The sequence below is a fragment of the Galeopterus variegatus genome, unplaced genomic scaffold (assembly GCF_000696425.1).
Source record: "Galeopterus variegatus unplaced genomic scaffold, G_variegatus-3.0.2 Scaffold6997, whole genome shotgun sequence".
Lineage (NCBI taxonomy): Eukaryota > Metazoa > Chordata > Mammalia > Dermoptera > Cynocephalidae > Galeopterus > Galeopterus variegatus.
Window position 1 is genome coordinate 103,834 of NW_007733108.1, and position 12,266 is coordinate 116,099.

General features: G+C 45.9%; 1 protein-coding gene across 1 annotated transcript in view; it reads right to left on the bottom strand.

Annotated features, from left to right (window-relative positions):
- Nucleotides 1–12,266, bottom strand: part of SMYD3 (SET and MYND domain containing 3) — a 72,443-nt gene that overhangs the window by 56,309 nt on the left and 3,868 nt on the right. The window contains exon 3 of the mRNA XM_008591527.1: nt 1,210–1,320. Coding sequence (XP_008589749.1) covers nt 1,210–1,320 — 111 coding nt within the window. The remainder of the gene's footprint in view (nt 1–1,209; nt 1,321–12,266) is intronic.

Here is a 12,266-nt window from a genome sequence, read left to right on the forward strand (position 1 = left end):
ATTCCTTTTTTTTTTTTTTTTTTTTTTTTTTTTTTTTTTGTCTTTTGTCTTTTTCCGTGTCCGGCAACGGATCGCAACCCTCAGTGTTGCCCCCGTACCGGACCGGGGACCGGCAACGGAATCGCAACCCTCGGTGCTGCTCCCGCGCCTCGCTCAGCCAGTGAGCGGGAACCGGTCTGTATGTGGGATCCGAACCCTCGGGCGGGAGCGCCACCGCGCTTCCCAAGCGGCGCACTTATCCAGTGCGCCACCGGGCCGGCCCCATTAATTCACTTATTTCTAAAAGCTCTTTTTAATGCAAAACTAATCATGTTGACTGACTCCTGCAGCATTAGAATGAGCTCAAGGTCCTTTCTCGTGCAGTGAATGCAACTACCTCTCTCCACTGCTGTTGGCACCAGAAGTCACGGGTAGTTGTGGTATTGCAGAAGGGACACTAGAGTTAGTTAAAAGATCTGAGTGTGAGACTTGGCTCTGCACTTTTTTCTTCATCCTATCCCAGACACATAGCTCTAAACCTTTCTGTGTTCTGTTTCCTAACTTATTTATAATTATTGTGATCAAATGAGATAGGGACTAAAAAGAATTCTAACAATGTGAACACTCTACAGAATACCTACGGATAATGGGATTGAGTGCAAACGCAAAGTAAACAGGTTCGACATGAGGACAGTATGTGAGAAATATCAGAAAAGAGAAAAGTTCATTCATTGTCTTTAAGGCATTGATGTTGGCTCTTCTCCCTTTTTCAGAGAGTAAAAGTTGCTAGGTAAGTGATTTCCATCTGATAAACTGTTGCAGTAGAAAGTTTTATGGGACAAATTTTAAAGAAATAAAGTAGGTACAACTTGGTATTTTAGTGCTGAGAAACAGCTGTTATCAATCATAATGTAACTCAGCCCTCGTAACATATGCTCTAATAGCACTTTGGCCTCAACATCCTTTTAATTTTAATTATACGTTTAATGCCTACATTCCCACTAGACTCTAGGCTGTACGTATCCTTACCTGTCGTTAAGTCTCCACTTGGTGGGTGACAAAAGTTCCAGCAAATAAAATAGATGCAGTTCAATGCATTATTTTATTTACCTTTGTTCCTTCCATGCACTAAGTCATTCATTTTGGATTAACGAAATAAAAAGAGGGTTCTCTGAAAGATCACCGAGATACTGCCTGGGAGGCATTCCAATCTGGTTCCATGCGACGTACCTTGTCTTGGGTTTGGCATCGGACGCAGTCACACTCAAAGCAGTACTGGTCCCTCAGCTGCTTCCTGCGCTCCTTGCTGGTCATCAGCACATCCAGGTAGCAGATGGTGAGCTGTGGAGGCCGGAGAGAAGAGCGTTCACCTGGCTGTTGTGCTCATTTTCTTTAATTAACTGTTATTAGTATTGCTAATTATTAGCGTGAAACTTGCTTTTATTACACACCCAAAAGTGTGAGACAGAAAAGTACCACTTGTTGTAGTCTCTCTACCCAAATAATCACATGTAAGATTTTAATGTATTTCTTTCAATCGTTGATACGTAATAAGCACATGTGTATTATATATTTATTTTAAAGAATTGGGCTCATGACCTTAAAGCGCCTTTGTACTTTACCTTTTTTTTTTTTTTTCCACCACACAGTAAAATATCAAGAGCTGTTGCATGTTCAGTAATATTAAGGTTTGGTAATAAATTCTACAACCATGAGCAATCAGAGAAGCCAAATTAATCCTGGCAATCAAATGGGTGGCAGATGAAGCAGCCAGATTTGCTCTTAAATTCTAACCAATTCTAGAGCTGCCTCATGAAGTTTAGGTCCATCCAAACTTGGTATCTCTGAAATCAGGAGATAGTTCTTCTACTTGTAACTAGGTAAAAAAAAATGTGGCATAATTTCCATATAAGGCAGAGTTAAATGTCAGAGTGCAATCACTGCTGCATGCTCCTAAACCCTCATGAAGTTTAGGTCCATCCAAACTTGGTATCTCTGAAATCAGGAGATAGTTCTTCTACCTGTAACTAGGTAAAAAAAAATGTGGCATAATTTCCATATAAGGCAGAGTTAGATGTCAGAGTGCAATCACTGCTGCATGCTCCTAAACTGCTTTCCTTGCAAATACAAACACCTGCCTTGGATGGTGAAAGGTCACAGGTGAGAGAACAGACTTAAAGGTCTCTCTGGGTTTCTCTTCAGCCCAAAGAGTCCACTTTAAGTCATAGGTCCTTAGGCAACGTCATGATGGTTAAACCTGTTGCATTTGACTAGATCTCCTATGCACCAAAAGTCGGATTCAAAGCATAGAACTCTTGATTTTCGCCCAACCTGCTCCATCTCAGTTGGAGCCTTCCCACTCTCAGCTGATAGGAACTCATTTCTGTGCTATCCAAGCTGAAACCCTGGAGTCGCCCTTGACTTCACGCTTTCCTTTCCACCCGCCATCCAATCCACCAGGCAATGCTGTGGGCTCCACCTTAAAAATATCCTCCTGGTCAGAGTCACCATCCCCTCTGTAAAATGTAACAGTCTCGTGACTGGTCACCTTGCTTCTTTCCTGAGGTTCCCTGCACTTCAACCTCCCTGCACGTCAAAGTGGTTCGCTTAAAATGCAACTCAGAGCCGGTCGTTCTTGTGTTCAAAACACTGCAAAAGACCCCCTTTTGCCCGGGGAAAGGCCAAGTCCTTGTGATGAGCTCCCACAGTGCAACTCAAAGCGTGGTCCCTGGGCCAGCACCCGTCCACGGCGTAGGTTACTAGTCCATGACAACGTAAGCAAAGAGATGCAAAGTCAACACTTAATGCGAATTTGGTAAGAGTAATTTTATGTGACTCTATAAAACGTTAGGCTATTACTCTGTTTTTTAGACTTCATTTTTCTAATAATTAATTTTCATTAAATTTTATAAAAATATTGGTCTGCAATAGATTAGGGGGAGAAATGGTCCTTCCTCACAGGGCGTCAGAGGAGCAGTGGCGTCACATGCCCGACCCCGTTCCCTCTTGAATTCGTTTCCCCTTCCCCCCCAGCTGCTCACTGCTCCAGCCAGCCTGGCCTCCTGGCTGTCCCCACACACGCTCCCACCGCGGGTACTGTGCACTGGCTCTCCCCCCAGATCTACTATGGCTACCTCCCTTGTCTCCTTTGAATTTCAATTGAATCTCACTTTCTCACTGAGGACCACCCTGTTAAAAACAACCTGATGCCCGCTCACCCCAGCACTGCTGGTTCTCTCTCCCTTCTCTAAGTTTTTCTTTTTCTGTAACACTTACCAGTTTGTACCATGCTGTGTAAGTTACTGCTTTATTTGCTTTTAAATGCAGCAAGTGATGATGGGAGCGTGTGTGGTAGGGAAGAGGGGCATATTGTAGGAGAGGAAGGCGGCAGGATTATCCACTGAAGGAGATCACAAAAACTCCCCAGAGCGAAAAACTTCATGCGATTTTCCTTGTACTTAAAAGAAAGCATGCCATGTCTACGAAGCATGATCTTACTTGTTTAAAAGTGTGGAGGGCACAGGAGGCCATCCCCTCCGACAGAAAACAGTTTCCGGAAGGCCTCACTGCAGCTGTAGGGGTGCAGTGTGGGGGTGGGGAGGCCTGGCCACCCAGATCTGTCAGATCCACCATGGTCATCCCACGGTGAAAGAAGCCAAGGCCTGACCTGGCTGGCTCTCTACAGATTTTTTTCATGTATTAAGCAACTATAACATGCTGCTTTACACACAGAAACAAGAGTACCTGCCCTTAAGAAATGCAGACAATGATGTTATTGAGTATCTACTATGTGCTAGGCCCCTGGTGAGGCAGCATGGGACAGTGAACACCAGCAAAGTTCTTGGATTCAGGTAACGCTGGGATCTGTAACCAGATTTCTTGATTCAAGCCTGATGTTCTGTTTACGTGACAGCTGCTCCTGGTACTCCTGGTGGGAGGCAGGTGGAAAGGCCAGCTTCTTAAGAAGCTGCTGCAATGCCATCCAACCTGAAGCACTCAAGCCCATGCTATGCAACATTCTGTAGCAACTGGGCACCTTAAGTTGAGACCACAGCCACTTTTTAATTCCCTAAATCTTTCTTTGCTTCATGATCTGAAGCTAGGGCTGCCTCTGTAGTGCAAAGCTCCCTCATATCAGGCAACTTCCTCTCACTTCTGGAGAACAATATGTCCCCCCTTATCTACAGGGGACATGTTCCAAGACCATCCTTGAATGCCTGAAACCGCAGATAGTACCAAACCCTATATATACTATGTTTTTTCCTATACATACATATCTATGATAAATTTATAAATTAGGCACACTAAGAGATTAACAATAACTAAAAATAAAACAGAACAATTATAATAATATACTGAAATAAAAGTTATGTGAATGGGTCTCTCTCTGTGTCTCTCTCTCAAACTATCTTAATATCTTCAGACTGCAGTTGACCACAGGTAACTGAAACCACGAGCACAAATCTGTGGAAAGCGGAACCACGGTTAAGAGAGGACCACTGTAAATTCATCTTACACTATCAGGCTCTCTTCTCTGGGTACCAGTTTCCTCCTATGAGGTGAGATGGTAAAATGAGGTGGTGTCTATGCTCCCTCTTAATTCATAACTCAGCCCAATGGCTCTTAGTCATCAGCCCCCACTATCAGATCAGGTCAATTACCAATAGTTATTGGGTGATTACCATGTGCCCATTGTGAAGCCACCGACTCCAGGGCCTGCCACACAAAGAAATAAGCTTGACTAACCCAAGACTTTATCACAAGGGCCAAAACTCATGAGAGATTGTGCCAGGCAGTCAACAGCCAACAGGAGACCTAGTTATTTCATCTAATCCCAATAAATAGACTCTTACGGCCTCCCTTGGGATCCTGTAACTGCCTGTAACCATTACCTGGACTATGCAGTGGCTTTCTCACTGGCCTCCCTGCTGCCTGCAGTCTACCTTTCATCTTCTGAAAACTGCTTTGAGAGAGATCTCCCGAAAACTCCCATGTAATCATGCCTTTCTCTAAATGAAGACCTTTGATGGTTTCTCACTGCCCGTGGAATAAAGGAGCACAGGGCTCTCCCCAGCTGATTTTCTATCTGCCTTTCTAGTCCCCACATCTCTCCCTGCAGCCTGTCACGATTATGTACATTGCACAGCTCTGAAATGACCACACCAACAGCACCACGTGTCTGGGCATCGCTGCCTCCGCCGGCCAGTGCCCTTTCCTGCACACTTGGCTTCGAGCTTGGCTCAGATACACCTCTTCTAAAGAGGACTGTTCCCTCGGAGAGAGGGATCAATTTTTGCCTTCATGCCTCTTTCATGCCACTGAAATTTGCAAAACACATTGTATCAAAGCCAAGGGAGTCAATGGCAAAAACATTTATTATTCATGTTTTTGGGAGAAACGCAGCCATACTACTAACTAGTAATGACAACTACATCATTTTATCAGACAAAGATAAAAACCTTTATTAAAGACTCACGGACTAACCAGTTTTAATGGAGTATCTGCTCAGTAAACACAGAGCTCATTTAGTGGGGACATATACATGAAACTTGGCTATTGATTGCTTGATGCTTTAATGGCATAGAGCAAAATCACATTAAAATATTAATGCCACCGGCCATAGCTTTGCTATTTTAGTGGTGCTATTATGGAAAATGCAGTAAATCATTTCCAACATTAGAGTAATATTGTGAAAGAGATTTTCTGCATCTTGAATATGCTGCTTACATCAAAATCTCAAGGCAACATGAACCCCTTTTCTATGAAACCATCTTTTCATTATCTACCACTGAGTGGATAATAAAACCAAATTAAAATTAGACCTTATTTTCATTTCTGGAATTACACTGTCACAGTTACAAATTTTTCTAGTGGCTCCGAACTGAAAAGAGACTGAAAAATCTCACTTGTTTTTTAAGTCAAACCTTAGTGCCATTCCTGTCTCTTTGTTTCATAAATTCTGTTAATTTTAGCTTCTGAAAATTATATTCTTCAGATCCCCCACGACAAGCCACTGCGTAACCTCCCCTGACTCAAGCCACCACTGTCACCTCTTATCTGGATTACTACATCACGCTGACCCTCATCCTCTCAACCTTGCCCACACAGAAAATCCGGTCACGTAGTTCCTTTGCTTAAACCCATCAATGACGTCCCATGGCCTGTCTCTCTCCCTTCCACAGATATTTACTGAGCACCTCGTGTATATCAGACACTGTTATGGAACCTTCAGATGTACCAATTTCCATAATAAGGCCCTGCTGGGAAAATAGAATAGTTTGGTCAGGGCCTTCACCTTGGGTCCTGTTGGGTGTGGTTCAGCACATCCTTTGTAAGCAAATTGTGTGTGTGTGTGTGTGGAGTTAGTGCACCAGTGTATCTTTTTAGTTTTGTTGCTATTCTGTGTTCTTGAGAGAGGGGAGAGAAGAAAGAGGAGAGAGAGAGGGAGAGAGAAAAAAAGAGAAAGAGAGAGAGAGAAAGAGGAGTTTTAGTGAAGCAGGAGGGTGGGCTCCAAGGACCTTTTGGCCAGTTGCCTAGCTCATAGACCTGCGTGAGGGGTCTGGTGACCCTGCCTGGCATGTGTGGGGTCTGGAGACCCAGCCTGGCATACGAAGAATTTGAGACCCATCTGTGAATGGGCTTGAGAGGTCTGGGAGTTCCAGACCCAGCCCTGGCTCAACAGTCGGCCCAGTCGGTGCAGGATTACCAGCAGGTAAAAGAGCCAGACAACTAGCGTGGTTGCCTAGCTTTGCGATTGGCATCATGAACAGGATTAAGAGCTAGACAATTGGTGCTGTGAGGATTCCAGGCCTCAGCAGGAGCACTACAATTGGTGCTGTAGGCAGGATTAGCAGACCGCCACAATTGGCATAGTCCATGACAGGATTCTGAGCAGGTACAGGAGCCGAAATTCCTTGGAGGAAGGAGGAAATGTGGCTGTCCTTGAGCATGTGGTGCCCGGCGGCCACTTTCCTGCTGACCAGAGCCTGGCTGCTGCTCTATGCTGCAAACTGATCGAGATTTGCGGCAGAAAGCAGAGTCATTGGAAGCACGGATAAATGTCCTGGAGGACGATGTGCAGCAACTGGCCACTGCTGCCTGTCACACTAGGGAAGATGACCAACCCAGTGGTGAGTTGGGGAAAGCCATGCATCTCCAGGAATGACCTGTTGTGCATGAGAAATGGACACAGTAAAGCAGCAGAAACAGGGAGAGGCCCTGGTGGCTGCAACTATGAAACCTAGGGGTGGATGGTATAACGTGCTCTAGAGACTATGTAGTAAATGCATGTTGCATTTGCCCGAAGGCAAAAGGCTCAGAGGGTGCCACTTAAACCCGATGGCTGGCTGGGTGCTGTAAAACCCGAGAAAAGAGTGCTACACGCAGATGGGCAGATGACCCGAGGACGGGTGCGCCTGCAGAGTTTCTAGTATGTTTTCACCTGGTGAAAAGGTGGAAAAGTTAGTTGCCATTACTACATGCCTGTCTCTAAGGCAGCAGTTACAGGAGGGCCGCAGATGTGCACAGGGACAGGGCAGCCACTCCTTGATGGACTGGGCGAATGCAGCTGTTTGAACTGTGGGCGAACGCTGCTGAACTGCCTGAGACTGAGTGAGTAGCTGGTGTAAGCTAAACTGATTGAAGTAATTCAAAAGCCAGAATGTAAAAGTGGAAAGCAGGAGAAAAACGCAAGGGTGAAGCAGATAAACGAACTGTTTGCTAAAGACAGTATCTTGGAGGTAAGGCAGCCAGATGCTAAGAGCCAAGACAATGGGGAAAATGCCCTAAAGGCATTTGAGAAGTCTGGGAGAGCGCCCCTCCCATCCTAGGAGGACTGAGTTTGTCCTGGACAGCCGACCTGAGGTGTCACTGCCCTCAGCAAACTGCTCCCTGCATCCCAGCTGCTCTGGCTGGAGCAATCCTGCCTCAGCACCTCTGAAGGAAAAAAAAAGCCGAAAACCTTGGTGGCGTTCACGCTAGGAGGACTGAGTTTGTCCTGGACAGCCGACCTGAGGTGTCACTGCCCTCAGCAAACTGCCCCCTGCATCCCAGCTGCTCTGGCTGGAGCAAGCCTGCCTCAGCACCTCTGAAGGAAAAAAAAAGCCGAAAACCTTGGTGGCGTTCACATTGTGTTAAGTCTGCAGGCCAGCAGTGTGTGATAGCAGTGGAGGCCTGGCAGCCTCCACCTAGATTTCAGAAGATGTATGGAAAAGCCGGGGAACTCAGGCAGAGACCTGCTGCAGGGGTGGAGCCACTGCAGAGGTCATCTACAGAGCAATATGTATGGAAAAGCCGGGGAACTCAGGCAGAGACCTGCTGCAGGGGTGGAGCCACTGCAGAGGACATCTACAGAGCAATATGGAGCAGAAAAGTGGGGTCGGAGCCCCCACGGAGAACCCCCACTGAGGAAATGTCTAGTGGAGCCAGGATGGCGGGACTGCCACCAGGAGCCCAGAACCATGGGACTGCTGGCAGCGTGAAGCGCTGGCCTGGAAAAGCCACAGGCACCAGGCAGCTCAGTGGGCTGCACTTGGCGGAGCTGTAGGAGTGAGGTTACCCAATGCCTTAGGGGTCCAGGTGCCCCAGTGTGCTTAACGTTAGCCCTGTTTGGGTTTTGGATTTGTTTGGGGACTGTTTTCCTTTCTTTTCCTCCCTTCTGGAAAGGGAATGTGTACCCAATGTCTGTCCCACTGTATCTTGGAAATAGATAAACTTGTTTTTGACTCTTCATAGGTTCACAGCTGGAAGGACTTTTGCTTTTGGTCTCAGAGGCGGCTTTGGACTTTGGACTTTTGAGTTGGTGCTGCAGCAAGCTAAAGACTTTCGGGACTGGGATGGAATGTGTAATATGTGAGTGTAAGGGTCATTTATCCTCAGGAAGGGATAATGTATCTCATAGCTTAACTCAATTCTGCAGGAGCAGCCATCAGCAACCTAGAATGTGAGCCACAACCTAAACATCATCACAAACATATCTCTGTAGCAGGTGCATGGATGAGGAGATAAAAACCAATCAGCATTACAATGAACATCCTTCAATAGCAAAGTGTCATAAGTGGTGCCGGTTTGAAGGGAAACAGCCCAAACGGGGTTCAAAAGATGTCTTTGCATGGAGGAAAAAAAAAGGGTAAGAAAGCTCCACGGCAAGCCCTGTTATTGTGGAGCCCTCTGCCATCTACGGCTCCCCTTATGTGAGGTTTGACATGTTCCCATCTTAAACTAGTGGTGGGTTGGCTTTCAAGTTCCATTCTTCCCTGGANCTAGGAGGACTGAGTTTGTCCTGGACAGCCGACCTGAGGTGTCACTGCCCTCAGCAAACTGCCCCCTGCATCCCAGCTGCTCTGGCTGGAGCAAGCCTGCCTCAGCACCTCTGAAGGAAAAAAAAAGCCGAAAACCTTGGTGGCGTTCACATTGTGTTAAGTCTGCAGGCCAGCAGTGTGTGATAGCAGTGGAGGCCTGGCAGCCTCCACCTAGATTTCAGAAGATGTATGGAAAAGCCGGGGAACTCAGGCAGAGACCTGCTGCAGGGGTGGAGCCACTGCAGAGGTCATCTACAGAGCAATATGGAGCAGAAAAGTGGGGTCGGAGCCCCCACAGAGAACCCCCACTGAGGAAATGTCTAGTGGAGCCAGGATGGCGGGACTGCCACCAGGAGCCCAGAACCATGGGACTGCTGGCAGCGTGAAGCGCTGGCCTGGAAAAGCCACAGGCACCAGGCAGCTCAGTGGGCTGCACTTGGCGGAGCTGTAGGAGTGAGGTTACCCAATGCCTTAGGGGTCCAGGTGCCCCAGTGTGCTTAACGTTAGCCCTGTTTGGGTTTTGGATTTGTTTGGGGACTGTTTTCCTTTCTTTTCCTCCCTTCTGGAAAGGGAATGTGTACCCAATGTCTGTCCCACTGTATCTTGGAAATAGATAAACTTGTTTTTGACTCTTCATAGGTTCACAGCTGGAAGGACTTTTGCTTTTGGTCTCAGAGGCGGCTTTGGACTTTGGACTTTTGAGTTGGTGCTGCAGCAAGCTAAAGACTTTCGGGACTGGGATGGAATGTGTAATATGTGAGTGTAAGGGTCATTTATCCTCAGGAAGGGATAATGTATCTCATAGCTTAACTCAATTCTGCAGGAGCAGCCATCAGCAACCTAGAATGTGAGCCACAACCTAAACATCATCACAAACATATCTCTGTAGCAGGTGCATGGATGAGGAGATAAAAACCAATCAGCATTACAATGAACATCCTTCAATAGCAAAGTGTCATAAGTGGTGTCGGTTTGAAGGGAAACAGCCCAAATGGGGTTCAAAAGATGTCTTTGCATGGAGAAAAAAAAAAGGGTAAGAAAGCTCCACGGCAAGCCCTGTTATTGTGGAGCCCTCTGCCATCTACGGCTCCCCTTATGTGAGGTTTGACATGTTCCCATCTTAAACTAGTGGTGGGTTGGCTTTCAAGTTCCATTCTTCCCTGGAGCCATGGGACACACCTGAGGACTACTGGAAATTTTTAAATGGCTCTAAGATTCTATTCTACCTCTTGTTTTTTCATTAGCAAGCCTCGTTCATTTACTCAACAAATACAGACTGAGGATCTTGTTACAGGCACTGTCCAGTCTTCCTTCACAGAGCTTATATTCCAAATAGGCCATTTTACAACGGGGGGTACCCTACTGAAAAATAAAGCCAAAATGCACAGTTGATGCTATGAAATGACCAAAATGTCTAAATTTAATCCCTTAATCAATTTAGATAAAGTGAATATTACATAATAAATAGGAATTACCCCTCTTAATGCCTCAGAATGTCTTTTCTTGTGGTTCTCTCTCTCTCTCCTAACTCTGGCCATGGGGTGAATTTTAAACGTACAGGATGTACTTGAGCTGTTGGGGGTGGTTACAGGCATTAACTGAGCAGGGACTAGGGACTAGTAGGGACTAACCTCCTCCAGTGATGCAATAGCCTCACACAATGAAAACCTGTTCCAAAGAGAATGCCAGTAGTGTCCCCACTGAGAAACACTGCTGATCTTTCTAGCATGCTTAATTTAATAGAGTCAGTTCAACAAAGAGTTATAGAAATAAGTTAGACACAATTGCCTGTCCTCGTGAAGTTCACGGTTGGATAGAGAAGTCACCAAAAGGGCCAGAGTAGGGCCAAAGATATGTTAATAACTGCTGTAAGGGAGATCTCAGAGGATGACCTTCCTTTCAGGGGGCAAATCAGGAAAAGCTCTATAGAGGAGGTGGGTTTAGAAAGGGCCTTGAGAGGAGCACGACGTCGAGCCAGGTGGAAACAGTGGGCAGAAAGGAAGGACAGCTGAGAAGATGCAGGAGGGGAAGACATCCGAGTCTGTGGGGCCTGATGCTGAGCAGAAATGTTTTCTATTAGGCAAGGGGAAGGATTTGCCTGTTGCTGCAGAGGGGGAAAGCGAAGGACATTAAAAAAAAAGGAAAATAAGCACCGAAAGACAAGATGTTTTTTCAACTAAATGAAAATCAGCCAAGAAGAACTGGCAACCATTCCTAGAAAACAAGAGATAAGAAAATGTCTCTGGAAAACAGTATGGAGGTTTCTCAAACTACAGACAGAGCTACCATAGGATCCAGCAATCCCTCTACTGGGTGTGTATCCAAAGGAATGGAAACCATCATGTCAAAGGGACACCTGCACTCCCATGTTCATCGCAGCTCTATTTACAACAGCCAAAATATGGAACCAACCCAGGTGTCTGTCGAGAGATGACTGGATAAAGAAAATGTGGTATATATACACAATGGAATACTACTTGGTCATAAGAAAGAATGAAGTTCTGCCATTTTGCAGCAACATGAATGAATCTGGAGAAAATTATGTTACGTGAAATAAGCCAGACACTGAAACAGAAATACCACATGTTCTCACTCATAACTGGCTGCTAGCAAGGAAGGGAGGGTGGGAGGGAAGGAAGGAAAGAAAGGAAGGAAGGAAGGGAAGGAAGGAAGGTCCACAACAATATGCTGAACTTTCAGAAGGAGAGAACAAACCTAAGGATACTAGAGAAGGGGAGAATGGAGGGGGTTTGGGAAGTGACAGATCAGGCAAAGGGCATAAAGAAATATCACAATTTGTAAGAATGAATATGCAAATAATAAAAAGTTTTACAAAAAGAAAGTTTCTCTGTTGTTTCTGAAAACTGCAATGATTTCTTTTTTTTTTTTTTTTTGTCTTTTTGTCTTTTTCCGTGTCCGGCAACGGATCGCAACCCTCAGTGTTGCACCCGTACCGGACCGGGGACCGGCAACGGGATTGCAACCCTC